General features: G+C 32.2%; 1 protein-coding gene across 1 annotated transcript in view; it reads right to left on the bottom strand.

The window, feature by feature from the left end:
- The window catches only part of Smp_166640 (hypothetical protein), a gene marked incomplete at both ends in the record, with an annotated part of 100,971 nt that overhangs the window by 31,265 nt on the left and 52,241 nt on the right, over positions 1–17,465 (bottom strand). The window contains 3 exons of the mRNA XM_018798216.1: positions 12,148–12,353; positions 13,004–13,729; positions 16,369–16,387. Of these exons, the coding sequence (XP_018653180.1) occupies positions 12,148–12,353; positions 13,004–13,729; positions 16,369–16,387 (951 nt within the window). The remainder of the gene's footprint in view (positions 1–12,147; positions 12,354–13,003; positions 13,730–16,368; positions 16,388–17,465) is intronic.

The raw sequence follows: 17,465 nt of genomic DNA, 5'->3' as shown, positions 1-17,465 counted from the left end.
CAGGTGGATCACCTTCAATTTATCTCCATATTGCAAAATAATAACTCAGCCCATATACCGTTTTAATTTTATAAAATATGATTCATATAAACTTGTGTGAACTTGGTATTCGAAATGTACACATCAATTCATATCATCCAAGAATTTATTATCTTAATCACTTTTCATACCACTGTTGTCATCACCTTAACAATTCTCGTTTTAGATATTGTATTAATTTGTAAACAATAAATTCCCACTTACTAACAAAAATAATCCTTTTATTTTTTTGCTGGGGTTTCGTTCTGTGATGTGGTCAATTAGATCGAAAGGCTTTTATTGTTTTTCAAATGGAAGTCTATCTCATTTAAAGTTTGCGTTGATGATGTTGTCCACAAAAATTATGAAGATTTCACGATTAAATTAATCAGTTCAGTGAATGAAACTCAAAATCATCTACTTGAGTTATAAATCTTCTCCAGTATCTTATAGATCACTTTCATGGAGTGCTAAATAAATAGACCAGAGAACAGTTGAGTTTATACAAAAAATGATGATACCAAGTTAGCGATTCAAGATAAAAATTACTAGACTTGATTTACTTATCGACCTAGTGATTTCAGTCTTAATTTGATCGGCTCCTTTCCCATATTTCACAGATAATTAACCTAAGAGAAAAACGCCTATTTTATTGATCAGTTGTCTTTTTTTCTTTCCATTTATCTATCTCTGAATCCTCCAAAATACAGAAGTAATAGGTATCCGAACTACAAAATACAACCGGAGCTTTGTATACTGACGAAACATTTTAGTTTGACCAACTTCAAGAATAATAATTTAACAGTTATCTTAATTATAAGATGATATAATGTGACTGGTTTATCTACAAGAAACCTTTTTCTTTGTGTATTCATAATTGAAGTTCATCTTACTCAAATATAATTGGATGGCCGTTTCGTCCTATTGTGAGACTCCTCAGCAGTGCGCATCCACGATCCCGCCTCGCGAGATTCGAAACCAGGGCCTTTCAGTCTCTCGCGCAAGCGCTTAACCACTAGACCACTGAGCCGGCATCCAACGGTGTTAATGTCTAACTTCAATTTCCAGGTTTTCCAAGGCGGTCTAGCTTTAATCGACTAATGATTTCAACTATAAAATTACTAAAATCTCCACAAAAGCCCCTTCAAATATTATTGCTATTATAATTAATCTTGTAAACATATGAGAAATTGATTCCTATCCCACTATTTTTTGTTTTATCTGTGACGTGTGATATTTATATTTGTCATCATAAGTAGTATATAACACTAATCAGAAGTGGAATGACTAGCAACAGAAGGTTGAGAAGATCGAATTGAAAAGAACGGTAATATGAAAAGAGACTAATTGCAATAACAATGAAAGAAATGATGTTATTTCTTTCTCTCTTTATTTGTCTAGATTTATTCTAATTATGATACTCATTAGATATAAATTTAACGTTGCATTTCATATCATTTAAACATTAGTAATTTTATTCATTGTACTAGAAAATTTAAAATTATTTGCACAAGCAATTGGCTATCAGGACTCAGTAGCTGAGTGGATAACGTGATGGCGTTTGAAGCGAATAGTACTGGGTTTGAGTCCCAGAGTGAACATCAACTGTGAGATGGAGATACATCCGGCTGACGAGTCCCAAATAGGATGAAACGCGCGTCCTGAATTCCACTGCTAGCCATTACCCATCTTTGCTTATTTGCTGTAATTTTGATAAAATTTGTTTATCCTCTTTGTAACATTAATCCGAATTTATAACCAGTGGAAATGGACGAGAGTACATTAAAAGCAGACAAGGATAACAATGATAAGAATAATAATGTGAAAACAATTTGAAACTTAATCATTCTGGATAATAAGCTAATGTTACTAGGGTAGGTATAAGGTGAGAACAAACTGTTTTTGAATACACAAAGGGGGTTTGAATTTTCGTATGGTTCAGGCTTCAATAAACCTTAGTATACACCCCTCTACACTTTTGTACAACACCACAAAAGCCGAGTTAACATTAATCTTTAGGGCTGTCAAGACATTCAATTATTTGTTGCCATACTAAATTCTAATAAAAAAACTTTATTGATTGACAGGATTTTCTCCACATTTTAAAGAAATGAAATGAGAGTACATTTGTAATTCACACACTCAATGTTATCCTACATGAAAGAAATAGTTGTAACAGCTGAACTGAAAGGAAATTTTTCACATAAATCATAAATGGCAGACACTAACTTTTTAGAAAATATTTAAAAAATGTTTTTTTTTTGAATAATGACAATTTTCAATGTTCGATGGACATAAATGTGTTGAAATATTCCATCTGTGATTAGGGAGAACCATAACAAAATTCATGGTATCAAACTGTTGGGTCGGCTTCAAGAAGCAAGACGAAGCCTCTAGAGACTCTAAAGAAGCCGAAGAGATTCCATCCAATCAGAATCTGACAGAGCATTCTAGAATATCATGGTGGCATGCTACGATTAGACAATAACATAACTTGCCTACTTGTGGATTGGCTGATGTTATAGCTAATGCTAATCATTATAAATACGCATATTTTTCTGCACATTTTTTATTCATATCTAATAATCACTTTCCCTGCTTCTTCCGTCTTCTAATTTGCGACTGTGAAGTTCTACACGTTCGAGTGCTGTTATTTGTATATTGTTTTCGACCATAATTAAGTAGAGGACGTAATACAAATATAACTGTTATTGTTTCTAGTCGGCCACATCGTACCACTGTTAATCATCTACCAACTAATATACAGTTAATCAATTTAACTGTCCGAAATATTCTTATTATTAGTAAACTTAAAACTATGCACCAAATCACTAACATATAGCTATGAGTAAAATATGAATTGAAGTTCTATTGTGAAACCCTTCCTGACGATTGAAATAATCTAATCTATATGAAGTCGAACCTATCAAAGACAAGTTACAACATTGTTATCTTGATTAAACCATAAATCCCATATCCTTGAGAAGCCAAATTTGTAATTGCATATGTATAACCCTGTGTTTTTCAAAATCTTTTATTTTGCTCAAACGAAAATGATGAAAACAGTAACGAAAGAAAGAATTTTCTGAATCTACAAAATACCGCGTAAAATAATGATAGTACATGATTTAATATAGAACTTGTCTACTTATAAGTAGACATATTGTTTACAGCAAATTTATCTGGAGTTTTAGATGCGTAGTGTATGATTGATGACAGATGTTTGAAAATAGTCAACACAATATTTAACTCGACCTAGGTTTTATACTAGTTCACCCTGATTAATAAAGCGTATCCGTAGTCTTGAGAGAACTGGTGTCTCCTTGTCGATTTGATTTTGAATCATCTAGCTTGATAGTATGAGACAATACTATCGAGCTATTGGACCTGTTACATAGTGCAGATAATGCTTAGTCCCTTAAACTAATGAGTTCTTTAAGTGATACTACTTCGGAAACTAGAAGAGCCGTAGCGTTTTTTTCTGCTGATAATTCTGAAAGACTGGAGAACATCAACCGTACATGTTTAGTCTTCACTGGTCAAGTATCCCTATGACAAATTAAAATATGCTCTAAACAAATTTCTTTATTTAAATGAATGAGTAGTTAAAGAAGGAAATTGAAACTTACAAAACAGGGGCCTAACCGTTTACTTCACTAATCATAGTAAATCATAAATTACCATACTTCAGGGCGGTAAGTTCAGTAAGAATAATCCTAAAACTGATAAATAAGTTCCTTTTTTATAAATGTTTAAATTTTATATTGCTAATGATCATATACTACTTAGAAGTCTTATTAAATGTTCAAACGAAACTAAACTAAAAGGATACATGTTTCATCCTATCGGGGACTTATAAGATAGATGAATCTGCTTCCCATAGTTTATTTTCACTCCATTTAGTAGCTTAATAGATAACCCGATGATGTTTAGAGCCAACACTAAAATATTTGAGTTCTAGAGTGAATATCAAATCTAAAATGTAGGCACATCCAACTGACGAGTTCGAAATACAACGAAACATGTGTCAGTCACATTCTATCTGTCTTATATATACTTATGACAATGTTTATATTAATGTTAATATAGGTTTACTTTATTTGTTAAATAAATGTAAAAAATATGAAATGAAATAAAAGCCAATAGGCAAATATTTAAAACTATTCTAATGATTTACAATCTTTGATAAGGTTAAGCGTTCGCGCGCAAGATCGATAGGTCCTGGGTTCGAATCTCACGAGGCGGGATCGTGGATGGGCATTACTTAGGAGTCCCATAATAGGACGAAACGGCCGTCCAGTGCTTGCAGGTTTTCCATGATGGTCTAGCTTCAATTGACTCATAATTTCAACTATAAAATTAACTAAGTTCATCAATTATGACTTACGTTTCCGATAAATTTTGTGCAATCATTAAACGTGTAAACAATAATTTCCAAATCGATCCCCAGTTCCTGAAAGTAGTTCTCTCATGAAATGACAGTAAAAATTAGAAAGAATATTTAAGTATATGTAATTTAAAGGTTAAATTACGCACAAAAACAAATGTACTCATAGAACTAAACATGACTTTAACATTCTGGTTGCTTTTGGAAAATATACTGAGATTGATAAAAAAAGTCTCAGTAATCATCCGAACAGTTCTTCGAAAGACTGTTGAAAAAAGTATTTGATATTATTTTGCTACTAATAATTGGTGAGTAGTATAACTTAATTGTCATAAAAAGTTGGCGATGGTGAAACTTTTATTTCATATTCTGGAAATAGTGAATTATTATCGATAATTATAAAAATAAATGAACTTGGTAAGATCACACCATACCAATGGCCTTGATAGACCAATCAAAACTGAACTGGCCGATGAGTGAATTTAAATTGCTGTTACGGATAGCTTATTACTAAAACTCATGATTTCCATTGTATTTGTTATGGAATGAACTGTTAAGGTCAGTGTATTTGGTTAATGTGTTAAGATTAAGACTATTAGGCTTAAGTATTAGGATTTATGAGTTTTAGATCAAGGATCTAAGGTCTAGGTATTTCAAGGTTGTTAGGATTTAATAGACATAGAGCTAAGAATTAGGTTGGATTCTGATTTCAGAACTATGATATCTAGCTTGAATTACCAACATTTGGCATCAATGGGTTCATATATGATTTCAAAACTCTTAACCCTATGTAGTTTTATGATTATCCTATACTTTGAAGCTCTTTAAAGAAGATCAAATTCTGATTGATTATTTTTGATTGGATAATCTCAAGTCCAAACCAAATTCGCTGAATATCGTCAACATAGTATGGTCATATCACAGAATTCTGTTGAGAATTAAATCTCGACATTGGAGTCAACCAAGCATTTGAAGTAAGTATCGAGTGTTAAATCAAATCAAGTGAGGTATACATTGAAATCTTCAAGAAAATAAATGTTCATTTGACCATAAGTAACTGAAAGATGTCATAAACAATAATTTTTGTTCTTTATTTAATGAACAGATGAAAACATTGTACCAGGTCATACACTTATAAAGATATCCTTTTTATGTACATTCTCATCGAAAGATGCTCTGCTCAAACTTCTGTATCATCATTTGTCTAACTCATACAAATATATCGCAATAAATTTAATGACTTACCTTAATGAAAAGCATACAAACATTATGTTATATCCTGGCGAAGACATAAGCATGGGTAACTTCCGGGATCTATTAATGGTCTATTATTCTATATGTAGTCTTATTTTATAACTATTGAGTAATTAGATTATGTATATCTATATTCATCTTATTATATGCTTCATTTTGACCTATGGATTATTATCATACGAATTACTGTCCCTAAATTATATTCAGTTTATTGATTATTGTCTCCCACGTTCATAGTCACATTTGGCTTGATCTTGTACAAATATCATTTTCTATTTTATGGTGTGATGTCGTCAGTCTGTCTGGTATATAAACCAAATATGCTTGAAATAAATGATTCGCATAACAGAAGCTGTAATTGGTGTTCTGGACTCAATTGGAAGGGCTAGGTGGACAAGAAACCAATATAGACGCTAGATTGCTCATACTGGTCGGACGTCATTGATTTGGTACAGTGTTAAGATTAGACAAGTCGTATTGCGATTGGCGGATAACTCATGTAATAAAAGACGGACGTAAGATCAATAACGAGTCGGATACGTCCTATTTTTTATAAAATCATAACACATTAGCTATTCTTATTACTGAAATTTACGGATATGAATACTACGGTAGTTGTCATATTTCTCGTATCTATTCATAAAAGAATTGAGAGATTATTTGTCTTTGAAAGTCATTCATCAAATATGTATTAAGCTATAAAAATGTCACAGTGATAGCACTCTGATCAGAAACATTAACAAATGAAACTGATTAACAAATAATCATAGTAGAAATGAATTCAACATACATTTTTGATAAATATTCATAAGTTACATGGATGCATGATAAGTGTTATATCTCAACAAGAATTATGAATGATAACTTTTGAGAACTATTTATGCACCAATATGATACATATAATCCTATTGTATAGTTGTTAAGTAGCTAAACTATGCATATGAATGTTCCTCATGTCATAAGCTTTATTTTAACCCATAGACGAGTATTATACGACTTACCGTTCTTGAGTTATGCCCAGTCTATTAATTGCAGTTTCCCACATTTACAGCCACTTTTGATTGAATCTTGTACAAATGTTATTTTCTATTTTATGGTGTGATGTGGTCTGTTTGGTTTGTATATAAACATAGTATGTTTGAAATAAATGATTCATATCGCAGAGGCTGTTATTGGTGTTCTAGACTTGACAATCAGGGCTACGCAGGAAAAAGGAACGATAAGGACTCTAGACGGCTCATACGGGTCTACGCGTTATTGGTCCGGTTGATAAGCCACTGTTCTACAATTGATGGTATAATTACGTTACAAAGTGATAGGGGCACAAGGCCAAAAGTTATAGCAATAAAGAAATCGCTGTAATATTGCATGATTTTTCTTCTCAAAAATACTTTCGTGTGGCTAAATTTATCATAAGGAATAAAATGAATATCAAAATGAGTGCCTATGAATGATTAATTACCAGTACAGAGATTTTTCTTCTATTTTCAATGCATATATCATATTTCAGTGGGAATTCATGAAAAACTGAAAACAACACATTGGAATTCTAGATTTTCTTCCTTGAATAAACTATTAACACATTCACGTGATGTTGTTTACTTGTATCTTCCCATTGCTATTTAGGACTGCAATTGATCACTCTCTTGTTGGCATATGTGTATACTGTGCGTATTGCCTGAAGTCATAAGCTTTATAAGCAAAGATAGATAGTGGTTAGCAGTGGAATCTAGTTCGACGCGCGTTTCGTTCTATTTGGGACTCGCCAGCTGAATGTACCTTCATCTTAGAGTTGATGTTCACTCTATTAACACAGTTCCAAATTATGTAATATGAGTAGAATCTATGAAAATTGTAGCTGGCACAGTTGGACAAAATTCATAAAACATAGACTGACTGATACTGTCCTTACGTTTCTAGTTAAATTATAGTAGGATTTTTTAATACAAATTTCACACATAATAAGCTTAAACTCTGAATAGTCTGTTTATTTTTTTTGAAATGACGAGTTTACTCTTAAACATATGAACCATACTTTAACAAATTTCTTATTTAACTTATATCAACTCCTTATATCAACCTTAGTTAGACAATCATAGGTAACCAAGACGGATTGAACGGTCTTTTCATCATTGGATAGGAAAGCTCAACAGTGAAGACTTCCCACCCAGACTGAAGACAAAACTCAGGAACTATGCATCTCGTTCACAAAGCATATTTTGATGCCATTTGTGGATAACTGCATCACAACCGACATGGTTAGGCTGCCCTGCTTATGACTTTTCAATAGGACTTCGTGAATTAATCCCACAAATTAGTTACGAGTAAGCTCATAACTACTATCAGTTTAGGGTAGTTTGTGAAGATTGTTGGACTATGTATCAGTTTATATCAATTCACCAAATATCCCTAATGTAGATATTTTTATTGCCACGATTTGTACTGGTACCTAACTGAATGGTTAATTTATTCAATGTTAGATAACTGATAGCAGTTGATTAGAGAAGCTCTAAATTTAAGCAATGTGTTTGTTTCCATTTATTAACTAGATTTTTCTGAAAGGAATGAAAAAATGTAGTGCTTTTTCCAAAATTTAGAAACCTACCCTACTGGTTGCAACAATGTGTGATGTAATTTTGGACCTACGGAGGTGGATTCATTTGTGCAATACCATGGAATCATCTTATTAATGATCAATAACAAGTATGGGTGTTAAATTGGCAGTTTCTTTTTAATTTTATCCAATCATCCATTGCGAATTGAACTTACAAACTTACACAGGAAATCAGGATACGATTCATGACAAAGTTTTGTATAATTCAGTTTACATAAATCCAAATCTAAACAGTTTACCTTGATCAGTTCCAGTTTTTCTTGAGACATTTTCTGATGGGGAATAATTATCTTCCGATAATCCTGAACTGATCAATGAAAGTTTTTTTTCTTTTTTTTTCTTTTCATTTTTAATTGTCATTAGCTTTAGTCACTATTATATTTTTGGTACAATATAGAATTCTCAGCACAAAGCATTTCATCAAGTTTCCATTTCTTACTTCTTAATCGATCCTGATGATAAATATTGAGTGATCGCCAGTTAGAAGTTAGCAGTCCAGTCTATCGACATCTAAAGAATGTACATTCATTTCGCTATATATTGCCAGCAACCACGATATCTGTGATTGGGCCTTTGTAACTTATACAATGAATGTTTGTACACTTTTCAGAAACGCACTTGAATAGGTTGTGCGATGAATAGCCATAATGATGTATTAAAACAAACAAAATTAGATAAGTTATTGAAATATCTAGGTGACAGGAACAGGTAGCCCAGAAGTTCAAGCAGGCCGCTGGTCAGTGCAAAAATATCTTACATTTTTAGTGGTTCATTTTTCTTTAAAAAATTAACTAATGTCATGCGTATCATAGAAGTGGAAAGTCTTGTGTTCAATATCATAAAAAATCATAGGTTCAGACGTCTCATGATTAATCATTTTATCAATATCATTTCGTAACGAAAACCGTCTTTACATCGATGAGTTAAAGTCACAGATTCCTGTTAGATAGAAGTGGATATTTGAGAGCGGTGAGAGTTTTAGATCTAATTCTAAAATAGGCTGTAGTGAACGGAAACATAAGTGGGAACAATCGAATGTATTTCAAAACAAAATTACAGAACATCTTAGTAAAATCTGAGAACCATACAGTAAATACTTAATTTGCAAAATGTTAATCATTTGTCCCAAACTTGACTGTTCCTTTGCAAATATCAGTCAATCGTTTCAGACTTCATTGTTCTTTTGATTCCATACCAATCATTCATTCTTTTCGTTTTCCTTTCTTTGGTCTTCTTAACCTTCTGCCTTTAGGTATTTTACTTTCAATTGATAATACATACTACTTATATCTGTTGACATCAGTAGCACACAACACATGACTACTATATATTTCACAAGTTTATGGTTGTGAAATCATTTGCTCTGATAGTGTCTTCATATTGTCCTAAATATAAACTTTCACTTAGGTTATTAGCTATCGTTATAAAAAATTTATCGCCCCAGAATTGTCATTAATTCATTATTCACTTATCACCCCACATTTTTAATCATCTATGGAACTTGATTTTATATCAGTCAGGGTTTCTTGTTTGAGGCGTATTGTGACCAGGTAATTAGTGTAATCGTTAAATCAGAATCAGAACAATGACTGAAGGAATGTTAACCGATTTGTGGACTCTCTCTCTCTCTCTCTCTATATATATATATATATATATATATAGTATAATTAAGAAAAGACTAGATTATTATATTTGTATATATTCTTTTCATCATAGGCTTTTGGTTAGCTGATTAACTACTACTATACAATGTACTGTTCTTAATCAGTTACCAGTTTATCATCTACAGTCCTACTTAGCCACAGTCACTTGTTCAAGAATAGTTATTGTTCATTTTATGGTGGTATGCGGTTCGATATGTCTGTCTAAAAACAGCGTCTTTCCGAAATATAAATATAGTAGAAGCCGATTGTAGACTTTTGAAATCAAGGGCGGAGCAGAGAGATGCCATAGAATCGTGAATCAATAGGAAGTAGCTGTTGACTCAAGGTTATTAATTATGGTGTGATGTGCATTGGCAAAATTCGAGACACTGAGCTGTAGAGTAAATTGTGGACATAAAATAGACATTAGAACCAGTATTTTGATTGGTCATTTGTCACGTGATACTGGTCAGCAATCACAAGATACAATGTAACAATTCTATACGTTTTGAGATTCATAATCGTAGAATGCTTATCTGCTTGCTATCTTCATATTCTGACTGTTTACTGGGAATAGAAGGAATTATACTGGATCAGTAGAAATTGGAGTTTCCCGGTTGTATTTTCAGTCATTCATTTAAATGATGAAAGAAAAGGCGAATGGCCTGATCATAACATAACCGAACTCTCGTGGTCAGTGGACTCTATAATCTTATGATTCGGTTAAGTGGACATACCGAAAAAATTGAAGAGTCTAACACTTTTAAAATGGTCAGTAAGGGGTTGTAGAGGTTGTTAAATTATGAACCCATCTTAGGTAGACCACCATTGAAACCTGGAAGGACTGAACGGCCATTTCGTCCTAGTAGATATTAACGTTATTAAATGCTATCTCAGTCATTTAGAGGTTAAGCGTTCGCCCATGGGACCAAAGGTCTTGGGTCCCTAGTTGTACGCGCGGGATCGTGGACGCGCACTACTGAGGAGTCCTATACTAGGACGAAACGGCCGTCTAGTGCTTCTAGGTTTTCAACAATGATCTAACTTAGATCAACTCATGAATTTAACTGTGAAATAACTACAATCTCCACAAGTCCTCATACTGAAATCTTTCCAATCCAAAAAATGATACGTTGAGGAAAGAGAAGCATAAAACTAATATTGTATACTATAAAACCAATTATAAAATTAATACCAAATATTATGTACACAAAATTGAAACAAGAGAAAAGTAACCAATCATCAATACAATTCAGTAAGCATTAAAAATTGATTATCATTATGAAAGTAGTAAACAAAATTCATTGATTGATCAATATGAATATTTGTAATTATTAAGATTAATTAATGAATTAATTATCATAGTTTATCTTTGCAAATTGAACTGAAGTAAAAGGAAGAAGCAAATGAATGGTTACTTATTAAAAGTATAGGGGTATATTGTCTTTCTTTATCTTTTACTCTCTTTATTGATATGATATACATCACTGGTGGAATACATTCATGTATGCGGTATATATATATATATGTGAATGGTTAATATTGTTAGATCAGGTATTCCATTTCATATTGTACTTTTTTTTTTTAAAAAAAAAGGGTTTCTAATTCAATCAAATGTAGATGATAATGAGCATAGATTGATGATCATCTCTCATATTCATTCAATTTTTTTGATTTCATCGACATTCATACAATTAAGTAGTATATAGATATCTATATATCTATGTATCATGTTATAGTTATATAATTCCAAATGAATCATGTTTATATGGTTAGATTGAATATAGGGTCTAGGGAAGAACGATACATAGAAAGAAGAAGGAGAATAAACTGCTTGAAATAATATAATAATTATTTTTCTGTTGATGTTGAAATTACTGTCACTGAACCACTTGATATAGTTGATGCATGTGAACTCATTCGACTAACTGCATTACTACTAATACGATTTTCATTATTTATACAATTCATTAATACTTTAGAATGATTATCATCATAAATAATATTTTCTAAATTTTCATGATGTGATGTAACATAACCAATATCTGAACTACTAAATGATGTCGGTGATGGAGATGATGAGAATGATGATGATGCTGAAGATGTTGTTGTTGTTGAATATAATGGTTGAGATGATAATGGATGTTTACAATTGGATTTATTAAATTGTTTATAATCATTTATTGATTGTGGTGAATTAAATTTTTGTATTGTACTTTGGCTAGATTTACGTTTTGTATTAATGATATAACCGGTTGTATTAAATTCTGGACGATGTACAACTGGACATGGAATTCCTGTGGTAATATCGATTGCATCATCTTTTATTTTATTATTATTATGTTTACGTAATGAAGATGATGATGAATTGGATGAAAAGGATAATAATGAAGAATCTGTTGAAATCATACTCATATCACTTTCTGATCGTAGCATACTACCATTATTAGTATTGATATTATTATTGGTATTATTATTATTATTATTACGTGATCGGTGATCAGTTGATGAATAAATTGATCTACTAGATCTCGTTGTATGATTAATACCATTATCAGTAGTATTATCACTAACACTATGGTTGGATGATGATTTTTTGTGAGGTTTCAATGGAACACTCTCTTTGCTACTAGACGATACTGAAATAATTTTAATTGATGGAGTAGACTCATTTGTTTTACTACTACTATTAGTGGTAGTAGTAGTAGTAGCATGACTACTTATCGATAGATCATTTTCAAATCATTTTCAAATGATTCGTAAAATGATTGGGTATAACTAAATGAATGGTCCATGGAATGTTTTTTATAAGTATTATTATTATTAGTACTTAGTTTATTGTCTTGTCTCATTCTACATGTATCATTACGCAGTAAAGTTACATCTGGTATTTCACTGGTCGATGTCTGTGACCGAAATCTACGATGAAATGGTTTTTGTTGTCGTGATATAGGCGATGTGGTAGTAGTAGGAGTAGTGGGAGTAGTGGGAGTGGAAGTCTGCATTCTTGCTTCTTCATGTAATCGATTATTATTATTATTATTATTATGACTGATTAGTTTTGAGTGATTAGAATTATTCTTTGACAAATTCATATTATTGCTAGCACTATTATTATTATTATTGGCGAGTTTTAATCGGAGATCTTGATGTGTTAATTGTTGACCTCTTAATGGGACAGGCGGTGCTTCTGAATTAATTTGATTTCTTGGCAATGGACAAGGAACACTAAATTTATCATTAGAAATTGTTGTCTTATTTGTACTCGGTGGACAAGATGTATTTCTTGAACGCCTAGATAACAAAGATGATGATGATGATGACGGAGTTGTCTTTTTCATAGGTTCTTGTTTCTCTACTGATATTGTCGAAGTTAATGATGAATTCGTTAAAGTTGTTGGTGTTGTAGCTGTTACAGAAAATGATAATGGTAATACTATGCTTGATGTAGTTCTTGATCGTATAATATTTTTTAATTCTGTTGTAATCGAATCTGTTGGTGATGAATAATTAGTTTGTTTATTTAATTTACCAGTAGTAACAGTAGAATTAGGTGGTCCTGTTTGATCAGGCAGTGCTAATTGATTAAAAAAACTATGTTTTTTCTTATGTATACGTCCAGCACCTCTTCGTTTCATTAATGATGACTGTGATGGATTTTCCATGTTTAAATGATGATTAGATTTATTGTTTATTGATAAATTTGATGAAGAATTACTCATTACTATCGGTTCAGTATATTGTTGTTCACTTGTTTTCAATAGTAAATTACCTAATCTTTCATTAATTAATGAATTTTCTACTTCCAGAGAACTAGAAGAAAGAGAGAAGAAAAAAAACCCAGTAGGAACTCAAGATGATGGAAATAATTCATCAAAAAATACATTCAGTAATGAGACGAGGTTCAATTAAAGCAAAATAAAATTGTCTGACAGTAGGATAATCGTTTTTCTTACACTCATGTTTCCCACAACGGAACAAAAATAATTGAATTATTATTAAAAGGGCAAACTTGGAAATATCAGACAAGATTTTCATTTTATCAAGATATCTCTCCCGAGGTCCATCAGCATTAAAAGTGCTAGATAAACACGATATTGATTACCATTCAGTGGTCAACTAATCGTAAATACATCTTAGTCCTACAGGAGGTCAGTTACCGCTTAAATAGGTCAGTGGTAACATATAATACTGTTAAAGTGGTGGACACTGGATCGAGTGCGCCAGGAAACAGAAAACACCAAGATTACTGTTGGGATGATCCAGAAAATTTGTCGCAATAGACAAGAAAGGATCAGGAAACACTAAGAAGCATTTTATCCAATCAGCGTTCAGTAGAGGCTTTGCCAGAAACATCACGAAAGTGAAAAGTCACATATAGAGTTTCTGGTTGGCTGATTACTACACTGCTACTATGTTTAGTAGCATTCCAGAATTTTCAGGAAAACCCAAGGACTTCTGAAATATTATAAAAACGTTATATTTTCTGTACATGAATAAACCTTTGGAATAAAGTGTTTCTCGCATGCTTTGCGCCTAATCTTTCGTGTTCAAGTTGCTGTGTAGATTTAGCTTGGGGTTTACGAGACTAGCTTAGGATCCGAGTATAGCGTTCAATTAGCAAGACTTATCAGTTACAGTATACCTTGCTGATTAATGCTATTTGACATGAAAACTAAGTCTAGGGTCTCCTGTCGGCGACCTTCAACCCCATAGGATTTTTTTAGTTAGTTAAAGCTGATTAATTGTAAACTTATTGAACAAAAGTTCTGAAATTTTTACATAGCATTTGTCCCAGGTTTACCTAATTTAAATATGGGGTGGCGATAGGAAACTTTCTTGTCTTAATAAACTTAGAATCATTACGTATAGCAGCAAAAACTCTGAACTTTTAAACCATTGTATCAACTTTCCTTGGTACAATTCCAACTTCAATCAGTTCACGATCTAAAAGATGATCATTCAATTCAATAAGTCTTAAGTATTTCAATGTCATCATATCTGAACTCCATCAGTCATAACTTCTTCCTAGAACTATAAGAACATCTTAAAGCAAATTACTAATTATTTGAATATTGTTGTTTTGTTGAAGAGGTTTTTTTGTTTAAATTTATAGTTTAATTTGTAGATAATATTTGTCATAGATTGGTTTTAGAAAAAGATTTTTGAATATTAATAATGTTAGGTTACTGACCAATTGGATAAAAACTCAAATCTTAATTCATACTGTTATATGATCTGAATTATCTTACTGGATATTTTATTCCATCAATAAACTAATCAGAGTAAATCATTCAACCGATTTGTAATTGTAAATTCACTTGGTATTGTTTACTTGAATCTTCTCATTGATGTTTAAGACTACAATTGATAAGTCTCTTACTGGTATATGTGCATATTGTGCATATTGGCTCGATAAGGCGATGGTATTTAAAACGAACGATAGTGGGTTCGAGTCTCGCGGTGAACATCAACTCTGGGTTGAAGGTAATATCCAGCTGACGAGTCCCAAATAGAACGAAACGTGTGTCTTGGATTCCATTGCTAGCCACTATCCATCTTTGCTTATAATGCTTGTGAATTAAGGCTATATCGAGGCAATACGCACAGTATGCACATATGCCAATTAGAAACTGACCAGTTGCAGTCCTAAACATGAATGGGAAGATTCAAACAAACAATACTAAGTGAATTTAAACTTTTTTTAATATTATTCATAATTTACCATATTTGAAAGCGTGAGTCAATTGAAGCTAGACCACCATGGAAAACCTGGAAACACTGGACGGCCATTTCGTCCTATCAAGGGACTCCTCAGCAGTGCGCATCCACGAACCCGCTCTCGCGAGATTCGAACCCAGGACCTACCAGTCTCGAGCCGAAGCCCTTAACCGACAGACCACTGAGCTGGCACCCAACGGTGTTAATGTCTAACTTCAACTGATCCACAAAACCCCTTCTGATAATTATTCATAATTGTCATTTGTTTTGTTTATACATGTTCTATTTTTCCATTTTGTGAGGACGGTCCACATGTGAACTTGAAGAAGCTCTAAAAAGCTCAGAAGAAGCTGAACATATTCCATCTAATCAGCTTTTGGAAGAATATTCCAGAATCACTACGTGTAGCTTCCCTATTGGACAGATGTTAATAACCGCCTGTGTGCGGATTGGATAACTATCATGATGATTTCGTTTTTACTAAAAACTATATATACCTGAGAATTTTGTATCATAATCGACACTGTTTGAAATAACATTCCTTCCAATTGTCTTCTGTCTTCTGATTTTGTGACTTGGGAAGGTTCTAGCGTTCAAGTGCTCAACTTATACGCGACATACTAAGAATCTAAATCCGAGGTATAACATATTTATTTAGTACTTTAAATGTAATTTTAATTTAAACAAAAGAAATGGAATATACATTAATGAATCTAATCTATAGAGCTCACCTTATTTGTGGAGGTATATCTTCATATTTACAAAATTCATGTACATAAAATAGAAAATAGAGAGAAAAAAGATGGGTGATTGCAATTATCGTCTTATTAGTTTTTAACATTAAAAGTGAAATCTCATATTCAATAGTATCATGAATAGCTAGCCATTAAAGAGATCTGTTAGGATAACTTAAATGAACTTATTCAGTTGATTTCCTGATGAATTCTAACTGATTTTCCATGAAACACTTCTAAAACTGTGATGTATGCTACTTATGTTGACAGAAATAAGTATTATGTGGCAGCAATCAGAAGTGAATTGCCTACCAGAAGACGATTAAATTGAAGAGAAGAAGAAGCAAAACATAGAGAGATTGGAATAACAACAGAATTGAAAGAATCCTAGAATATGTGAAGGACAACTGATAGATGATACGCAAATAATGTATTTAATGTATGAATTTCATATTTTGTGAAAGCACTCAGTAATTTTGGATTGAACAATAGATTGGTTTTCCCCAACCCAGTTTTCTTTCACTTCAATACTACTGTTATTACTGGACACAATGTTGACAAGTTTTTGTAAAATCTAAGTCCTAGTGTAATCACGGTTGAATTTTAATGAGAAAAAAGGAAACATTAATAAATTTTGAACAGAAATTAAATAATTTTAAGGTGTTGACATTGTCCTATTTATTCATAGGAAAGTGTGACACTTTTCCGTAATGAGATTAAGAAATTGTTAGCAATCTTGAATATTTCGGCATCTGCACTACCTTCATATCACTCACAGTAAGTTTCTTGTTTTCTGAAACTATTTGACGTTGACATAATCTTCCGTGAACGTAAACTCATGGGAAGGGGGGGAAACTTATTTATTACTGTGTGCAAAAGTACACTGTCTTCGTAAATTATGAAAATCACACATTAAATACACTATTTGCACATCTTCCTTTAGTTGTTCTATACTAACTACATGATTCTTTTAATTCTGTTGTTATTCCAATTGCTCTCTGTTTCGCTTTCTATTCTCTTCTCTTCAATCTACTTCTGGCAGGCAATCCACTTCCGATTGCTGCTACATACTACTTATTTCTGTCGGTATAAGT

Source organism: Schistosoma mansoni, chromosome 6 (assembly GCF_000237925.1).
Source record: "Schistosoma mansoni strain Puerto Rico chromosome 6, complete genome".
NCBI classification, from domain to species: domain Eukaryota; kingdom Metazoa; phylum Platyhelminthes; class Trematoda; order Strigeidida; family Schistosomatidae; genus Schistosoma; species Schistosoma mansoni.
This window is presented reverse-complemented; position numbering and strand designations above follow the sequence as displayed.